General features: G+C 40.3%; 1 protein-coding gene across 1 annotated transcript; it reads right to left on the bottom strand.

Moving 5' to 3' along the window:
* Nucleotides 1–11,578: 11,578 nt before the first annotated feature.
* Nucleotides 11,579–18,434, bottom strand: GJD4 (gap junction protein delta 4). The gene is made up of 2 exons (XM_019497447.2): nt 18,292–18,434; nt 11,579–14,992 (listed from the first exon to the last, which is right to left on the bottom strand). The coding sequence occupies exons 1-2, from the start codon at nt 18,353–18,355 to the stop codon at nt 13,791–13,793; spliced, it is 1,266 nt and encodes a 421-aa protein (XP_019352992.2). The 5' UTR covers nt 18,356–18,434; the 3' UTR covers nt 11,579–13,790.
* Nucleotides 18,435–19,783: the final 1,349 nt, after the last annotated feature.

Genomic DNA, 19,783 nt, shown 5'->3' with positions numbered 1-19,783 from the left:
TTTTTGTGAATGGCCAGCTGGGCCTCAGTCTCTGCAGCGTGTTTCAGTAAGAGCCACGAGTGCCCTCAGCTGGCCACAGGGTTCACACTCTCCTCCTGCCTAGCCTGAAGGGCCAGCACTTGTGGGTTACAGCTGTTGACAGACATAACAATTGTATTGCTATCAAAGGACACTGATGTTAGTGTGTAACATGGAAGGGAGGTAAAAGTTTCAGCAACTGAGCTAATTTTATCACTGCAGGAGCAGGCAGATGCTACAGTTACCTTGTAACAAGTGCACCTTGTAACAGGTGTCCTACTTTCTTCTGCAGCTTTATTTCTGATTCTGTGGTTCCTTCTGTTCCATCCCTCTTTCCTCTCATCACTTGCTTGACACTAGTTTTGTTTCACTGTAACAAAAACACATTGTAACACTCAAATGGCAGGTCCTGCTTCTCCATTTTAAGCAATTAAAAGGTAACTTTGTCCACAGCCTCAGGCTACATTTCAGGAAAACACATACCTTTGTCTTCAGTGGGGCTTAAGAAACATGTAAACTAAGTGCTGACTGAGAGCTGTAGGAGATCTCTCACAATATACTGGAAGCTCGATTGATTTTTGTCCTGTAATGCAGGTGGATAGAGAGAAATAATGAAACAAAATTAATTCTGTTTGCCAGTGTGCCTCAGCGAATCCATATTTTTTTCTTGCATTTGGTCCGGAAGGCCACTGCAGGCAGTCTCCTTCCAGCCCCACGCACACACTGTGGCCTTATTCCTGGAAATATTTAAGTATGTAAATTCCTTGAAGATTATGAGAGTACTTGTATAGTAGAGAGCTGCACATAGGTGGATTGGGGCTTGCAAAGAGGCAGTTATCCTTAGAGGAAAACTGTGCATGGGGAAATAATGTAGCAGTTAGATGCATCTCCGAGGGGACAACCTCAGGCACCGTGATGTATTCCTTATGCCCCAGCCAACGTTGAAAACTGTGGAATTAACTGAAGGTAGATGACTTCACGATTATCACTATCTGTCCTACTTTCTGCTGCTGCTTTATTTCCGATTCTGCGGTCGCTTTCTGTTCTATCATATTTTCTTCTCACCACTTGCTTGACACCAGTTTCCCTATGTTTTTCATGGCTTCTCATCTCTCCTCTCCACACAAGATCCTGCAGCTAACACAACTATTTTTTTTCCTTCCGTCTTCTCTATCCCATTCCAAATAACTGGATTTCAGAGACCCTGGAATGCTCTGGTTCCATTTTTAATTCCTTTCTTCTGTTTAAATGGGCATCATCCAAGATATTCTGTTCATTGCAAGTAAAATTTACTTTGGTGCCAATGATGCACATAAGGCCCATGGCACCACTAAAGTTTCTTGAATGCTGAACTAACTGGTAAGCTTTATTTAGCCCTCTGTGCTGACCAACAGAAGAGAACTGTCTCAGCATGACAGGTTTCTCCCACAAGTTATTTTTTTCAAGCACATTTTTAAAGTCCAGGTGTGATTCCAAGCCTAATTCATCATACAGCAAAAAGTCAGGATATTTGACTGAGCAGTACCCAACTTTTCTTAAGTAATGGAAGAGAAAATGGTGAAGTAGTTTTTCTTCCCCATTTGTTTTTGCTTTGATATATTTGCCAAAGAAGTCACATTAGATGCTAACAAGAGCTGATCAGAAATTAGTTGAAAAAAAAATAATTTATTTTTTAAGAAAAAAAATGCTCCGTGGAACAAGGACTGTTCTAATTAAATACTCACTTGGAAAAAAATGCTGCAAACAAAAAGAAAGCCTTTTGAAAATGTCAAATATCTTATCATGAAGAAAGTGTACATTTTTTCAGCTTTGATATGATTATAGTTCACTTTTAATGGTTGTCATAAATGACATCTCAGCTGCCCCAAACCAAAAATTTTGGGAGGTTTTTTTTTTTTTTTGGGGGGGTGGGGGGAGGTTATGGGTTTTTTTGTTTTTTACTTCTAATCCCTATTCAGGGTGGGGGAAAGCATCCAAAACTTCAAAATGTTGCAGACTAGGAAATGATTCCTATCCAACTAAGCATTCATGTGTACACTACTGCCATGTGAAGCCCTAGTTTGTCAGCAGTACACAGCTGTACAGATCAGTCTTTTGACAAGGAATTGATATTCCAGTGACTTTATTTTCCCTGAACCTGTCTGGCTCCTCCAATAATTAAGATTCTCATTTCTAGCTCAAAGATACTTATGTAAAACTCATGCATTACAAAGACAGTGGTAATTTGCCTGTATTACTGAGCTAACCACAGTGTTCCGGGACATAGCAGAGTATATCGAGTCCTCAACACAGGAAACCTCAGAGACCTAGGAGGTTCACTCCCTTATCCTCTGGCTCATTAGTGTACAATAATTCGATGTGGTGGTTTTAATAGCTAAAGAGTTGTTCACAGCTGCTATGTTCTCAAGCCAAAGTGAGGGAGGGGTGCACCCAGGGCAAATGCATCAGAGCAATGCAAATCACTGAGAAGGCAATGTGAATACAAGCTGAGCAGAATTTAAACAGTCCCTGAATGAGGGAAAGATTTGCATTAAGAAAGAGAATCATTAGAACCTGATTTAACAAGCAGTATATAAAATGCGTCTTTGCAACTTAAGATGAGGCTTATAATGCTGCACATTCTTGATTTAAAAAATAATTTATTGCTAGAACTCAGAATAGAATTGCTTGTCACTGAATGCCTTTAGACTGATTCAGGAACGTGCGCTTTATTACTTTCCTGAATGGGCTTAGTCTTTGGGACTTTGTAGAATTTACACGCGTTTAAGTCCTATTGACTTCAAAGGCACTTAAGTGGGTCCTTAAAGATAGGCACATGCTTAAATGCTTTGAATAACTTTTCTAAGATGAGCCTAAATGTGCCAGGTATTTTAAAGCTAGTTTTAAGCATAATCCCTTCTGGGAAAATACTATACACATTAACCAAAAAATTATAAACCCTTCATGAGTTTTTAAGCATTTTACTGGATTTAATAAAGAATTACCCCTGCTCCCATTTTCTATAAGATGATTCAAAATCCCATAGAAAGAAACCTGTAGAACTGAAGTGTTAATGGTATCCCTAGCATAACTTTTAATCAACCTAATGGGTTTCACTCCAATTAAATTCAATAGGATTTTTTCACAAGGAATTACATAACTAGTAGTAGTTCCACTATTGTAAAAGCTAAAGGTTATACAGTTGTGCACTTAGCAGTCTTACTATTAGAGATAGTGTAGTGTGTTTCTATTTTACTGAAAAAAAGGAAATATTGGCTGCTTTTAAACAAGTGTCTTGTCTTCTTTAATTTACATTGGAACAGCCCCCAAAATTGGGACTTTGATTTAACATTTCATAAGATGCAGAACCTCTATCCCCGGCATTGTGCTGTAGTTTCAGTAATGGAAATAAACTCAAGGCAAGGGATGATTCTCAACCATGAAGCTGAGATAGGAGTTACTAGATGCTTAAATCTTTTGACATTGTAATTGCAATAGACCATCAATGTAATACCATGGTTTTGAATCTGACTAAATACTACAGAAGCTGAATAATGTTTTTACATACTTAAATCAAAAAAATGTATCTGATAACCTGAGTCCTTCCTTCAGATGTTGATTTAACAAAGAACAAGGATGATCTGTCCTGAGAAGGTTGCCTGTCCCCTGTGTTAAGTTAGTCCTCTAAGTTTTCCTCTTTAAGAAGGATTCATCAACATTATTTTTCTTAATTTGCCCCTTTTGCCAGTTCCTCCTGCTTCCCCATAACACACTTGCTATGACTTAAGCACTGGCTTGTTAAGAAAATGCTCCAAAACTTTCTTTTGGATAACTTCAGAGATAAGGGGTGGTTGAATTCTGATGGAGCCCTGCATTTGTCATAAATTTGTTTCATTTGATATCTATTATTTTTCAATGACATTTGATTTTAAAATACATTTATGCATTTATGCATTCTATTTCTATACACCTTGACTTTCTAGCTTTTAATCATAGAAAAATCTGAGGAGGTCATCAAATCCAACCTCCTACTCAAGGAAAGATCATCCCTGTCTAAACCATCTCATCCCAAGTGTTTGTTTAACTTGAAAGCAGCATGCCAAATGTAAACTGGAGATTCATAGTTTGGTCTATATACTGTAAGATTTTTTTATAATTAGTCTTGTTTAAACTTGTAAATGTTGTTGCCATGCCAATTAACAACATTATTTCCTTCCGGACAGCCCCTTTGGCTTGAGAATTACTGCCATGGTAAATAAATGGACTCACTTCATGTATACCTTTGCCTTCTGAGGAAGTGCTTAAGCTGGGAGTTACTGAGGCTCTTGGTAGATGTGTTCAAATGATTACTAACACATGGGGGGTGTTTTTTGCAAGGTTGAACAGTCTTTATCTGGTGCATTAGTTCAGCTGTCACCTAAAGCTAATGTCAGCAAAATTGAGATCTTCTAGCGTGCTGCTCTGGACCCTGCAATGCACATGTTGCACTGGCATACACTTTGCCACAGCATGAAGTCTCTGGCAATGCCAAACAGGAGTGATAAAAGAAGGCATGCTTGTTTTACTCCATTCATGACCATCTGTGTGTGCTGCAGCTGTGCAAACTGCATCTTGGTGATCATATTTGTTGGCATACCATAGCATTTCTACATGGTCTGAAGTGATTCATGATGAAGCCAGTCATGTGCTTCCTTGATATAAGAAAGTGACTTGATGATTTGCTTTGGGGTGAAAATCTGGTTAATGCATTTTCTTCCAGGTTGAAATCAAGCCTGGCCTTCCTTTAACTTCACTGTCACTGCTTCCTCTACTCCGCTTCAGCTAAACTGTAGAAGACTTTACCAACCCGCAGAAAGGGCATGGCATCTTACTCATTGCTGCAATTCCTTAGTTCTTCTTTATTTAGTACTTTGTGTATATTGACATTTCTCTGTTATTTTGGAAGGGTTTTTGGGACCGATACTTACATAATGAGTTTGGCAAACTTTCAGCATTTGCCCAGTTTCCTTGGTTTAATCACTCTTTAGAGTATTTTACTACTTTGTAACATGAAAGAGTTCGACTTTGACAGACAGATTAAATACCTAATATTAGACAATTGCTCCTTGGTCACTAATGTGACCCATTTAGCACTTCTTGAAAATGCTGCACCCTTGTCTCTTCTCTGCCTCCCTTTCCCTTAAAGTCTTTCCTTGTTTGTTATTAACAGGCTCCCCGGCTGGTGCGCACTTGCCTGTCAGGACCTTCTTGAGTTGGTGGCATTCTACTAGGACCTGCTTCAGCAGTCTTCTCACCTTCTCTGGAAATGTTATCCCTGTGCTAATTTTAATTTTTTTGCTGCAATGCCTTTTACTGCTCTCTTCTTTATTTTATACAGGTTTTGCTGCTGCTGTTTCCAAAAGGCTTTAAACAGTTGATGCTTACTTTGCTTGTGTCCATCCCCCCTGCACCCCCCCACCAGTTCAGTGTATCCTCACTAATCCAAACATTTTAGCTGCACTCATAGGAGAAAAAACTTATTCCAAGCACATAAACATTCTTTTAAACCCTGCAGGTTCTACCAGTTCCTCTAGAGAGCAGCAAATATTCTTAAATAAAATATTAACATGCATCTACCTAATAACTCAGAAAACAAAGCCTGGTACTAGAATATCCTTGTGTGCTCACAGCCTTCACTAACTGAACTAGCTGAGGACATATAGGAAATATAGGAAGTGGGGTCCTCTAAAGAAAAGCTTTGTAACAGCACTGGGAAGGATTCCTCTTTCTGATGGATACACTGCATGTATGTTATTTTGTATCATGGAAAAATCAATCATTTCAGCAGTGGGAAATCAAGCTATAGATAAACTTGAGATTTTCAAAGTTATTGAGGGAGTTAAGTGTCCAATTTCCAGTGAGTGAAAACTGGATGTAGGATATAAACCTCTTAGAAACTTCCACCCGAAATACCCCAGAGCTTCTTGTGGAGACTCAGGAGAGCTGAAACACAAGCTGTTGTAAATAAGAATGCAATCCTTTGTCTCGAGTCCAAAAAAATAAATTGGTCCTAATCTTTCAGGAACCTTGCATGTAGAAATAAAGCCATTATTTGAATGTCTTCCTATACTTTTTCTTTTTGATCATGCTATTTTCCTGTAAGGGAATCAAATGTAAACTGCTATTTTGATTAGGTTACTTCAGAATTTTGGTGATGCATCAGTGTGCAAACAACCAGGTAAAAGGGAGGGAGGAGATGACTACCTTGAGCCAATGCTAGTGATCAGGAGCATGAAATAAGACTTTTGCATACAAGCTATTTAAACAGGTTCTGGGAAGGAGAAAACTTATATAGCCCCTGCCACCAGAGTTTGAACATCTGAGTCCTTCCATCTCTACAGGGTAATATACACTGGATGTGTCTACATGAGACACTACGTCACTGTAGTGATGAGCTATGGTGGCATAGCTTGTCACTATGGCTACATGGCATTGGTGGGCATGAACCATCATGCTGCGGTACTGCGCAACGAGCTACTGTGCAGTGGGGTCAAACAACCCATGCAGTGCCAGGACTGGACAGTACCAGCAGTTACTGCTCAGTCACTTGGTACTTGCTTTACATTTAGCAAATACTAAATGACTGCACAGTACCACCTGTGCAGTCGGGCAAACATGTAGACATGCCCACTATGTTTGTTCCAGGTGGTCAGGATGATCAACAGCCATTCCCTTCATCCAGATTAGGTTACAAGGGAGACTGAGGAGATGAGATCACTTCTTATTTCTTAGCCATCTTTTCAGCTTCTTAGCAATGAAGGCTCCTTGTCCCCCCAATTTTGAATGACTGTAATGGGGATGGAGATGCATTTCTAGCTAGGATCTCAACTTAATGGTATTCTCCAGTAGTCTAAGATACTAGAAAAAGAAAAAGAAAAAGAAAAAGCAATGTTTTGCTGTGTGCACACTGTGACCTACTCAAACAACTAGCTAATAGCAGGTCAAACTTTGGAGCGATATCATGATAATTCCACCATCGGACTGCAGCAAAATACCTTGGCTACAGGTTTTCTGAGCCAGGAGTCCAACCAAGTAAATACTGTGGCAAGTCATGGGTTCTTTCCCTAATGCGGGTGTGCCAGAAATTAGTTCCACACCCTCCCCAATTGCCACTCCAATCCTCTTCCCCTGCTTACTCTGCTGCTCTGCTTTCTCCATACTTCCCTGTGCTCCCTGCCCAATCTGCTGCTCTACTTTCTGCTTCCTGCCATATTTGTTATGGTGCTGCTTGTCCTATTTCTGATCTGTCACATACCACACACAGAGGTTGCCTGTGCCATTTGTGGCATCCATGCTGTGGGTTAGCCACTGCTGCCCTAACACATTCATTAGCCATCATTTATTTAGGGATTACCTCTGACTACTGAAAGATGGTGGGGATGGAGCAGGTCAGAGGGCTGAGACACAGAGCTACGCCCACTTTTAGCACAACTATATTCTTTGATGCTCTTAAGAAAGAAGGAGTATAACTACTTCTAATACTGGGCCATTCAGGAGCCACTGCAGGAATACTTTCAGCTTGGTCAGACCCTCCTGCACTTCTCCCTTGCTGTTGCTGTCTATCATCATTGTTGTCCTCACCAGTTCTTTAACAATGCCAGCATGCTCTGTAGTACACAATATACAAGATATAGCTCCTGTTCTGGGAGGGACAACATTGCAAAGACAATTGGGGGAAACATGGAGGGGATTTGTTTCCTGCCCCTCCACTTCATTTCTTAAACAGATCATGTAGGAATGGGCTTTTTAAGAGAGCTATGCTCCACTACTATCTTCATTCAACAATGTTTTCAACGGTGAAAGCCTTCGAGTATAGCTTGGATACCTGGGTTAAAGTCTCAATTACTGAGCTACAGGAAACTTGATCTCTCTCTCTCCTGACATGGAGAGCACCAAAAGAAAAGACATTGAGATCCACAAGATGGCCTTAATTCAGTGGAGGTATGTCAGAAGAAATTCAGTAGATTTCAGTCAAGACTCCACTACTGTATATACAGAGCTCTTAAAATCAGCCCCCCACCCCTTTGTTGGAAATTGCTTGATGGAAAACCTCTCCATGCCTTGCCTCTCAGTATTTGTTTTACATGTAACAATTCAGTATGATGGATTACTCAAAGTATTGTACATGTCGGTGAACTTAACTTTATCCAGATATACAAGGTTTTTTCCTTGCAAGGGGCAATATACATCATAGTAATCAAATCACTTCCTGGGGAATAAGTTTAAACTTTGATTCATGTCAGGAACAATCTAAATAACATTCTCCAAGTGCGCATTAACCAAACCTGGCTAGTGGGGAGGAACAATAGTAAAATCATGCAGATATATAGTAAAGCAGCCTTGGTGATTTCATTGCATTTAGTACTTTTACTTCCAATTCCCTATCTGTAGACGAAGAAGGACTTTGGGGACTGAAGGGAGGGGGAAGAGGTGAGAGGGGGTAGCAGTACTACAGGAGGCATTGTGATAGGAGTCATGCAGTGTGGAGGTGGTTATATGATTTAACTTCTGATATAAAGATACAACGAATACATTATGATCAGACTCCTGTAATGCTAAACTTATTTGCCATAACCTGCATGCAAGACAGAAGAAGTGTTTATGTTAGGACTTCGAACAAGATATCTTGTTTCCATAATGTTCTCAACAATTCAATTGCGTGGGAGAACAGCATTGTAAAATTACTTCTCTGACTAGCAGGGTATCAAACAGCACAAAAGAGAGAAGTTAAAGAGTAGCCTCATCTCTCATGCTTTTAGGATATGCTAGGTTTGAGGGTGTAGTTATCCTGAAACAATACATGCAGCAAAATATCTATTCTTCAGTATAATTATGGTGTTAAAATAACATACAATTAATATCCTCTTTCATAGATCCTTAACAGAAGGATAATAACATAATGATGTGTCACAAAAGGAGGGTATCTTAAAGCATGCAATAATACACTAAAGATATTCATAAATTTGTTAGCTTCATTTTGAATAAATTTGTTAGCTGTACTTCCTTCTCTGAAGCTGGAGAGTCAAGGACAACCGCTGCTGTTGTGTAATTATACATTCACTAGCCAACAGTGTACAATCTACGTCACTAGAGAATAGAAATGAAAGCTTTCTATTAAAACTGGGGTAGGATGGTTGTAATAACTGGGAAATAGTGATTAAAGCTTCTTAATACTTGGAATTTCTCTTCCATTCTGATCTCTCAAAAAGATGTATTCCAAATTGACACAAAACAGTGCATTTCAAACTTTCCCATGACAAAGACATTTCAAAACTTTTTTTGCTGGAAAAATTGAAACATTTAGGTTTAATTTTTTATGAAGTAGTGAAGTCCTAGACTTCCCTTCATAGAGCAGTATCTGTGGTGAAGATACCCAAGAGCAGAGGAGACTAAAACCATGGGCTTGCCAGCCCCAGGGTAGTAAGACAACAGGGGCTGTCCCAGAGCTCTAGACCTTGGGAGTCCTGGGACTCCCAACAGCCCATCCAGGGAGCTGAGAGGAACCTATGTTTTAGTGAGAGGCAAGTATTTCTTAGGACGATATCTTTTATTGAACAAACTATGTAGTTTGGATACAGTTAGACAGTGAAAATTCAAAAGCAAACTGTTTCCATTAAATCAATTCTCTGTTTCTCACTAATCCATGAGACTGGATGATGAGCTCCTATTACACTCCATGCAGTAACATTAGCATTTCATCCTGTTGCTGGTGTGGGAAGATCTTTTGTGACCTGGGTCACTTGCATGTAGTTTTGACAGCATGATCTAAATGCAAATCCAAACTCCCCTGAAGTTTGAAGGGCACCATGGTCAATGTTCTGGTTTCAGCCTCTCTTTTGGGGAGCTGTTCCTTAAGAAGCAAAGTTAAGAAAGAATCTGAAAGCAAGTGAGAAAGTTTAACATGTAGTTATTGGGAGGCATATTGAAGACACATGAGAAGTCACAAAGTCAAGAATAGCTTTTGTAGCCAAGCTTCTACATTGCATGCTACAACAGGATTTGAGAATTTAATTTTCTAACTATCTTTACTCTTCCTTTCCAACCTTCCTAGAAACAGTTGTGTAATAGAACAGGAATCACTTGGAATCTTATTTTATATTCATAGATTTCATAGACATTAGGGGCTGGAAGGGACCTCATGAGATCATCGGGTCCAGCCCCACCACCATAGGTGGGAAGTCAGCTGGGATCAAGTGACCCCAGCAACAAATATATCCACCTGTTTTTTGAAGGAGTCCAGAGTAGGTGCTTGCACCACCTCTGGGGGAGTTTGTTCCAGACCCTGGACACACACACCATAACAAACTTTTTTCTTATATCCAGTGTAAATCGGCCTTCTTGGAGTTTATGGCTGTTAGACCTTGCTATCCCTTGGGGAGCTCTGTTGAATAGATGTTCTCCCAGGTCCTGATGCATCCCTATTATAAAGTTGTAGGCTGCCACTAAGATCCCCCGAGCCCTCTCTTCTCCAAACTGAAGAGTCCCAAGTCCCTCAGCCTCTCCTCATACAGCCTTCCCTCCAGGCCTTGGATCATATGAGTGGCTCTCCTCTGGACTCTCAAGCTTCTCCCCATCCTTCCTGAAATGGGGAGCCCAATACTGGATGCAGTACCCCAGCTGCTGTCTCACCAGGGCCGAGTAAAGCAGGAGGATGACTTCCCTGGTTTTGCTTGAGATGCATCAGTGAATGCATGCCAGAGTTTGGTTAGCTTTGCTTGCCACCGCATCACATTTGTGGCTCATATTCATCTTATAGTCAATCAAGACCCCCAAGTCCTTTTCAGTCGTGGTGCTAGTGAGCATAGCACTGCTGAGCCTGCTGGGGGTTCTTCCTACCGAGGTGCAGCACCTTGCACTTCTCTGCATTGAAGGCCATCCAGTCTTGGTTGGCCCACCTTGAGTGTGTGTCTAAGTTGGCTTGTATTCCCAGCCTGTCCTGTGGTGTGACTGCCCTCCCACATAATTTGGTATCATTTGTGAACTTGGCCAGTTACTTCCAAATCCAGATCATTGATGAAAGTGTTAAAGAGTACTGGCCCAAGTACTGAGTCCTGATGGACTCCACTGGGAACCCTGTGCCATCTTGATTTGCTCCCTTCAACTAGTATTCAAGGATCAAATGGACACGAGTTGTTCTGTTAATTTTCCCTCCCTAAAAATATAGGTGCATCCTTTTTGTTTCTTCTTTTTAAAAGGCTTCTGTTTGCTGAAAACGTTTCTATTTGGTACATGTCTTGCTTCTCATTGCTTTTATTCATTGATCACCAATTCTAATCTGCTTCAGATATGAAGTCACTATTTAGCTGTGAGCAGTAAAAACCCCTAAATTCACCGTGGTCTTGCAGAGTTTTAACAATTATTTTTGGTTTTTCCAGAAAAGTATGCCTCCCTGATTCCCTACATCATTAGAAAAAAATGATTAGACTTGGAGGCAGCCTTAAGAACAGGGACACATCCCTTAGAACAATGATTCTCAACCAGGGTGCCATGGCATCCTGGGATGCTTTGAGATCCTTTCAAGGGTGTATTCAGTGTCATTACTCTTAGGTGTGCAAACATGATTCACAAGATAAACTCAATTTTCAAATAGGAATCCATACCTATTGTGGTCTTTCTGAGTTATTTCCAACAGAAAAATTGCTCTATTAATTTTCTGTAGTCAAAAAATGAGTAAAAATTAAAAGCGTGCCTCAAGTCTATCAAGGAGTCTCTTGAGTTTAAAAAGTTTGAGAACCACTGCATTACAGCATATTGGTGTTTTCAGAGCTTATGTTTCATCGTTCAGTTAAAAGTACAACTCCTGAGATGTCCAGTATGCTCAATGAGCAGTGAACTCCAATTATATTATATTTGTTGCACTGGCTTCATGCTACAGGGATCCAAAGACAATAAAGACTATCCATCATTCAGACCTATGATTAAGTGACAGTATTATTAGCATAAATCATTATTGCATAACTAAAACCACAAACAGAGGAAGGAAGAGGTTTACAGATTTTATTATCCCTTTCAAGGATATCATTAATTTATGCTGGAGATTCTCTAGCTATATATTTTTAAAAGACTAGAGATGCAAATAAACACACCGAGTCCAGTCACAGCACATACATTATTAATCCACTTATATATTTAGGTACCAGCTTGAGGGATGTACAAGACAAACTCAACCCACATTTGTTCCTTGTATTCCTTCTCACTGCTGATAAGATCATTTGAATGATAAAAGGTGCAAGTGCTGCACAGTTTTGTGATATTGTGGGCTAATCCATGCATACCCCATCAATAGGCCTTGGAGACTAGAGAGCTAAATAGTTAATGCTTTTCTGTCTACAATCAGTTTAATAATTAATATAATTCCTATCCAGGAAATGATAAAATATGTCACCATCACACATGAAAAATGGAACAAGCTCAACTAACATAAAAGAAAATATTATTTAGATTATAGCAATTAAGATAGTCTTTAGCATATTCTCAGGGGAACTCAAAACACTTTACAGAGAAAGTCAAAATTTGCCTTCAGACACACACAGTGAGTTTTGCCCAGCTATTAAGACTAAATACCCCTGGGAGGTGTTAGGATCCTTCTTTACATTGTGCAGAGGTGGAAACTAAGTGTTTATGTACTAGATTGTCTCTAGCACATGAGCACAAATGGGAAGAGGACAGGCTAGGAGCTACTTTCCCCTTCAGCTAAGTTACAAAAGCCCTGCAGAGCTGCCACTACTGTTTACATGTGGCTTGTTGTGCCGTAAGTGTGCTGGATCTAACCTCCAACCACCTTTGCACCAGCCTGGAGGAAATGAAACCTGCTTCTTCTACAACCAGCCTCTCTCTCTGCAGTCCTCTGAAGCAGTGTGGTACCATATCCTCTACAACTCCCATTGAGCTTGGGCTCCTTCACCTTTGTCCATGATAAGCTGTAGCCATATATCAGTAACCTGCTCTAAATAACTTTCTAAGGCCATGTGCCTAGAATGAAACCCAGGCCTCTGGTTTCCTAGTCTTGTGCTTTAAGTGCTGGGCCACACTAGAATGAATGTAGAAAAGTAAAGATCAAACCATTACAACAAAAAGATCAGCTCTAATTTGATCTACTTCAATGAGTGATTCTTTTTGAATGATGAATTTAACTAAACAAAGAAAAAAAGGCCTTTTGTATGGATATCATATCTCTTCTAAGTTTACATATGGGCACTCTGTTACAAAGCATGAGGTTTAAATATGCAGTACATACTCCTAAAGATGAGGTGTTCAATGTAATATCCTTTTTAGAAAGGTCTTGAAGATTTCATGTGGGAGATTCATTAACCTTTGGATAATAGGCAATGGAAAGTGGTGTTTAAAATTCAAACCAATGCTATTTCTAAGGTGAATGGTTTGCCTTTATACTAGGTACATGCAAGAAAAAGTACATTATATTTATATGAAAAGAATGTTAGCCACATCAGTAGCTATCCATGGTCTTGTTAAAAAGATCACTTAAATTCAGGAGAGCATAAAATCATTATCTTTTCCAAACAGCAAGTTATCTTAATGAAATCTGCAACAAAGTGTTATCAGAGATTTCCATGCACTCCTATTACAATCACAGCAAGTTTTGCTTCCTGCTTTTTGTTCAGCCAAAGGAGCATAGTAAAATATTTTTTTACATGCAAAAATTGGATTTAACCTTTACTGTATTCATCTGAAATACAATAGCAATAGTGCCATGAAGCACATGTTAATCCAGGACACTGATCAGCTACTGGACTTTAAACCCATTCAGATTTTTTTGACCTTAAGTAACCAGAACTGCTACAATTTGATTGCATGTCTGATGCTTTTAGCTCAGCTGATGAATATTGCCCTAAAAGCTTGCTCTGAACTACGGAGGAATAAACTCCGAGCGGTGACTTGGCCTGGGGGCTCAAAGCAAGGACAGGCTCTTTGGTGAAGCCCTGGTGATACCCAGGTCCTGACTGCCTGTATGGAATCCCTTGTTGATTGCTGCCACATAAGTGTGTTTCATTGCCCACGTGATTAGCAACAAGGCCATCTGTTGTGTAGGGCTTGTTGCTGTTACTGTTAAGGTTTGAGCTGGCAGTTTGCTGAGAGAGAACTTGAGGATGAAGAGCAGATTCTTCTTCCTCTTCAGAGAGGAGTGAACAAGAACCTTCACTGACGGGATTATCATTCATGGCTGGAGGTGGACAGCCTCTGTCTTCCTGAAATGGTGAAGAGCCTCCATGCTTGTCAGTTGGAGGCAGGTCTGAATTGAGCTCATTCTCTTCATGGAGACTTGTAATCAGCTGCTTATTTGGCTGATTTCTTACTGCCATTCGCTGGATGGCAAAAGCTAGGTCAATAAGACCAAGGAGAAAGGAAAGGCCACTGACTCCCCAAATGAAAATCATCATGATAGTTTTCTCAGTGGGCCGGGAGATGTAGCAATCAACCATGCTCGTACAAGGAGAATGGTAGCAGGAAAAGCGCTTGGGAACAAAAAATCCAAAGAGATAGTAGTGCCCAGCTCCAAAGGCAGCCTCAGTCAATGTCCTTAGGAAAAGGTGAACAGTGTAAGCCCCAGAAAAATCAGGGATGCTCAAGTAGTCAGCCTTACAGGCTGGTCTAGTGATGGCAGCCCTTCTGCTGGGTTCCTTCAAAGCTTTGTGGCTAGTGAAGTCTTTAATCCTTTTATGTCTACATGGCAAACAGTGTGCTCTTACTATGTGCATGGCTACCTTATGCAGAACATAGACACTGAACACAGCATAAGGTAACAGTACAGACACCGTCTGAATGAGCCAAAATCTAAAATGAGAGACAGGAGAAAAAATGTCATAGCACACATTGGAGCATCCAGGCTGCAAGGTGTTGCAGATGAACCGTTCCTGCTCATCTTGGTAGAGTGGATATCCTGCTAACACTATCACCGCCATCCTCAGCAAGATCACTAACATCAGCCAGATCTTTCCTAGAAGAGAGCAAATGGGAAGAGAATCAGAACACAGAAAGTGAATTTTAGAAGGTAAGAGGCATGTCGGGTGCTCAAATGTATATGAAGAAAAAGCAGCTGGAATCAAGTCTTCTTTTTCCCAAGCTCCTTATCCTCTCCCCTTAATTCTCATCTGAACAAGGGTTGGGAGGTGTCTTAAAATGTATTAGACAACCATTCAAGACTCTAGTGTGGAAAAAGCTCTGTTCATTTCAACAAGCGCTAAACTAAAGCCTCAGGTCCCCATAGCTCAGTGGATGGCCACTTTGCAGCAAGGGTCTGCTCTAATGATCAGCTTCAAGCATAGGTCACTTCCAATGTGGGTCATACAACCAGAGCCAGTGCCCAAGCCAGTGCCACTGCTGTCACTTCTCCCCACTACCCAGCCGCCCCACAGGTGAAGCTCCCACCACAGGAAAGCCATGGAAATGCCACAGAAGCCTGTGCAGTCTGCTTCGTGGGGCAGAAAAAATGGTTCTGTGGGACACATGCAGCCTGCAGGTTGCTAAACCCCTTTCCTACTTCGTATGTTCTGCTGCACATTTACATCTCAGTACAGAGAAATCCCAGTTGGGTAAATTTACCTCAATTTCCTCCATGTTTCTCCTTCCTTTATCAAGTAGTTCATCATACATCCCTACTGGTATGTTTGTCTTATTTTAACCTGAGTTGACTCACAAGAAGGAAAACTAAATGTAACTACTGTACACACCATTGTCCTTGATAAACATTCATCTTTCATTTTTATTAAGTTTTAATGTATAAGTTAAGGTTCAACGGGATAGTAACAGAGGTATCTATCCTATCTACACTATAACTTACAATTGAAGTAGTTACTATGTGCTAATTAATATGTTTTCAATCTTTATTAAAACCGTACACATTTTCCCCTCAGTCCTTTCTCACTATTGTTTTATTGGTTGTCTATTTCCACTGATGTCATTACACCCTCATTTTTACTTTCTCTGGTGCTCTAAAAGTCTTCTGTGTCTGTGCCTACAAAGTACCTTTCTGTCTTAAAATCAGCTGTAGTAAAGCCTTAAAAACACATCTACATGTGCATTAACATGCTTTAGGTTTAAGGTGCATAAACTAATACCTCCATTGTGAGGTACTAGGAAAATGCAAATTAGCTTGGCTTAGTGCATAACTGAAGAGCAGAGCTTTTAAATGATGCTTAGTGCGCATTAGCCTATTTTAAAGTTGCTAGGTTTTTGGTTGTACCCATGTTGGTCTAAGGACATAAGGCAGGCAAGGTTCTTTGAGTAGATGTGAGATCTTTTATTAGACCAACTGAGTAGCTGGAAAAAAGTTCTCAGCAAGCTTTCAGGCACAGGCACCCTTCTTCAGGCGTAGGGAATCTCTGCTGCTCCGAGACACCAAGTAATGAGAGAAGCTAAAAGTGTTGCAGGATGTCAGTGAACATGTAAATAGGTAGAATTAGAAAGACAAAAGGTAAAGCAGAGGGGGAAGTGGGGGAGAGAGCAGGAGGAAAAAAGGCTAAAGGGAGACATTACAGTGCTAGAATACAAGGCAGAACAGAGAAGGTAGCCTCTTGTCTACCTTGTATTCTAGCCTTTAGCCTGTTTTCCTCTGCTCTCTCCCCATTCCCTTCTCTGCTTTACCTTTTATCCTTCTAATTTCTACCTAAAAGTTAAATATCTACCTCCAATGAAATAAATGGCAAATTCACCAATATCAGTAGTCCTAAATGTCCATTCTAACTGGTTATGTAATGAATTTGGCAATATAAAGTGTTATCATGGACTGACTCTCTCCAGGCATGTGCACGCACACCCTCCTGCCCCTCCCAAATTTTTTACACTTTTACACTACATTCTTTGGACTCAAAATCCTAATTTAGTGATTCTGTAAAATGTAGCAAATATATAGAAACACACAATCTCTCTCTTACTTGCCAAAAAACTATGTTTGATCTTTAAACATCCAAATGTTTGTGCAACATCAGTGTGGTGTCAATATTTTACTGGCATGCATTTGGGATGACTTACATAGTTCACTTGAGGCTAGTAGGATAGACTATATGGATAAAATAACAGCACTGTACTCAGAAGCAATGAAAATGGCAAAAGCATAGCAACTCCTTGATAATTCAGGGAGACTCCTAAATCTGAGATCGCACTGAAAACCTCCCGTAACCCACTAAATGTTTTACCTACACACAAACTAGCTGATGGGGGTTTCACACGGTCTTCTCCTGACAGTATTCTACTGGCTACCGTGCCCCTCTTTTTACGGTGAGATGTGAGTGGGGGAATACTTGCTACAGGAAGCCAAAATTAGCCCTTAATAAGTAATACTTCACATGTCTGTAGCAGTCTTAGTACAAGGATCCCAAAGTGTTTAAGAAATGTTTAATTAAGCCCTGCAACACCCTGGGCTGTGTTCTGCCATCAATTTTTAATTAGAAGGTATTCAATGGGGAGGTTTACTTAAAGAGCAGTGGCTCCCTGGGAGGTAACTTAGTATCACCCATACGCACTCCATTGTGCTTTGCTTTCCGTAAGGGCTCAACCCTGCCTACAGTAATTACAGTGAGTCCTTTCATTTGAGATTCAGTGGGATTACTTACTGTTGGGAGCAGTACACTCTGGAGTATTTACAGAACTGGGTTGTAAGGGCCTGATCCTACAAAGCTTTTGGATCAGGCCATGTCGCTTGCTTCAAATAACACCATGAATCAATGACAAAATCTTACACAAACAAAACACAACAACAAAACCCCCAAACACTAAAGCCATTGTCTGAGAAAAACTAAAATGCATTTTAAAAATCTGTTTGAACTCTGTAAACATCAAAATGAAGTATGAAAGTTATGATTACCTAATCACAACAGTTTTTGGAAGTTTTCTTTCCCCTTATATTATTTACCTTGTGGTTTAAGTTACTAAGGACATAATTCCTTTTCTTTTTACGTCATATGATGAAAAAGCATAGTTGTTACACCTGCTTTCACTTTGGGGGTTTCATTACAGCACAGCAGGTCTGACAGGAAACTCAGTGGGTAAAAATAGGAACACACGAATGTATCATTTCATTCACAAAGTTCAGAAAAAATATTCATAGGAGGTATCTCTTAAAAATTACAAATATATTAACTACCAGTGTATTCCGTAGCAAAGCGAATTGCCTCTCCTCTGTGCCGAGTCCAGTCAGATGGGTGGCTAGAAAGGAAAGCCGGTTACCAGGAAAGAAAGTTCAACGATTCTTGCATATAACTCTGGGGAAAAAAAAATACATCTTTTAAAGTTACTTACCAACAATAGTCACATTGTAGTTGAGAGTGATAATCAAAAACCCCAGTGAATCCCAGCGCTCCATTTTTTAAGTGGTTCACTACACTTCCAGCTTCTGAAGTTTCAGAAGGAAATCTGCCATTTCTAAGCAAATTAAACCTAGAGAGGAAGAAAATAATAAAAATGGGGCAATGGGAAACCCATTTATTAGAAGCGTTATTGATGAAGGGTTATTTTCATGAAGGAACGAAAGGGGGTGCTGACTCTTGCAGGTCTTTCTTAGCAAATACAGTTGGCTTAACAAAAAAGTGCTAGCTTCACAGATCATTTTGCTGTACTTACCTCTATGGGCCCCCTGTCCGGACAACTGCCAGTAGACAAAGGACAACAAGTAATCTCTGCCATTGTGCACTATTCTTACATCCCAGGGCATACCAGCCTCCTGGCATTGCTGGGATGTTTCAGTGGCAAAAGACAGAGAGAGAGAGATCAGTACAGGAAATAATAGAAGCCTCTCCATTTTCCCCAAGGGGAATACAAATAGATAATACAAGGAAAGGGGATACAGAAGGACTGATGTCTCTTGTCTTTGGACAGAATTTTCAGTTTCACAGCTCTTTACTAGGAAGCTATCCTGTTACAATCTTCCTGAAGTTATTTTATTAAAAAAAACACAGCCTCCCTGACAGGCCATTGTGGTCTTGTCAATCACAGTTGCACCAAAAATTCACTTGCCTTAAGCCTGACGAGGGCAAAGTCTCCCTTGCAGGCATATTGATGATGAAAATGGTGACAGCTGAGAAAAGATGATTCAAGACACTATTAAAGTAATTTCTTTTCCATTGGTATCAGTTCTCCCCAGCCGAACTGTTCTGTACCCTAATCATCACTAGGAAGAGCCTAGTGGAGATTTGCCTCTGTAATTTAAAATCTAAGCAGATACTTGTAAAGATGCTTCCAATTTTTATTTAAGTAGTAAACTGTGACAGTGTTAAGGGCTAGCCTGTAATTTTACAATCTGCCCTGAGTAATGGGGGGTACTGCTCATTATTCGTAAACAAACCCAGATACACACAGAAAAACTCATGACTGAATCACCACGACATCTTATTGTTACTGCTGCAGTCAGGATCCATGCTCTCTCCCCCCACTCCCATGATGTGCTAGGGAATCCTCGTCCTGGTCAGCTCTCTTTTTTCCCTCTACTCTGTGCTGTAATACACACCGAATGCTGCTGCTGTAAAGGAAATTCACCCAGCCTAAGCAATTGCTGTATGTATTTGGGATGGTGGTGCCAGCAAAATGTAATATCTTGACAGCCCTATAACCTAAAGATGTCCATTTATCCCCAGAACAGGTAGAAGTGCTGATAATGAGCTTCTAACTTGAGACCATTGCTTCAAACAGAGGTTGGCCCATTCACTCTAGCAAGACCTTGCACTTTGTTGAGATTACCAACAAGACTGTCAATTAGTGCTAATTGTGCCTGGGCTGGGATTTGTGACTGGATTTG

This window comes from Alligator mississippiensis, chromosome 5 (assembly GCF_030867095.1).
Source record: "Alligator mississippiensis isolate rAllMis1 chromosome 5, rAllMis1, whole genome shotgun sequence".
NCBI classification, from domain to species: domain Eukaryota; kingdom Metazoa; phylum Chordata; order Crocodylia; family Alligatoridae; genus Alligator; species Alligator mississippiensis.
This window is presented reverse-complemented; position numbering and strand designations above follow the sequence as displayed.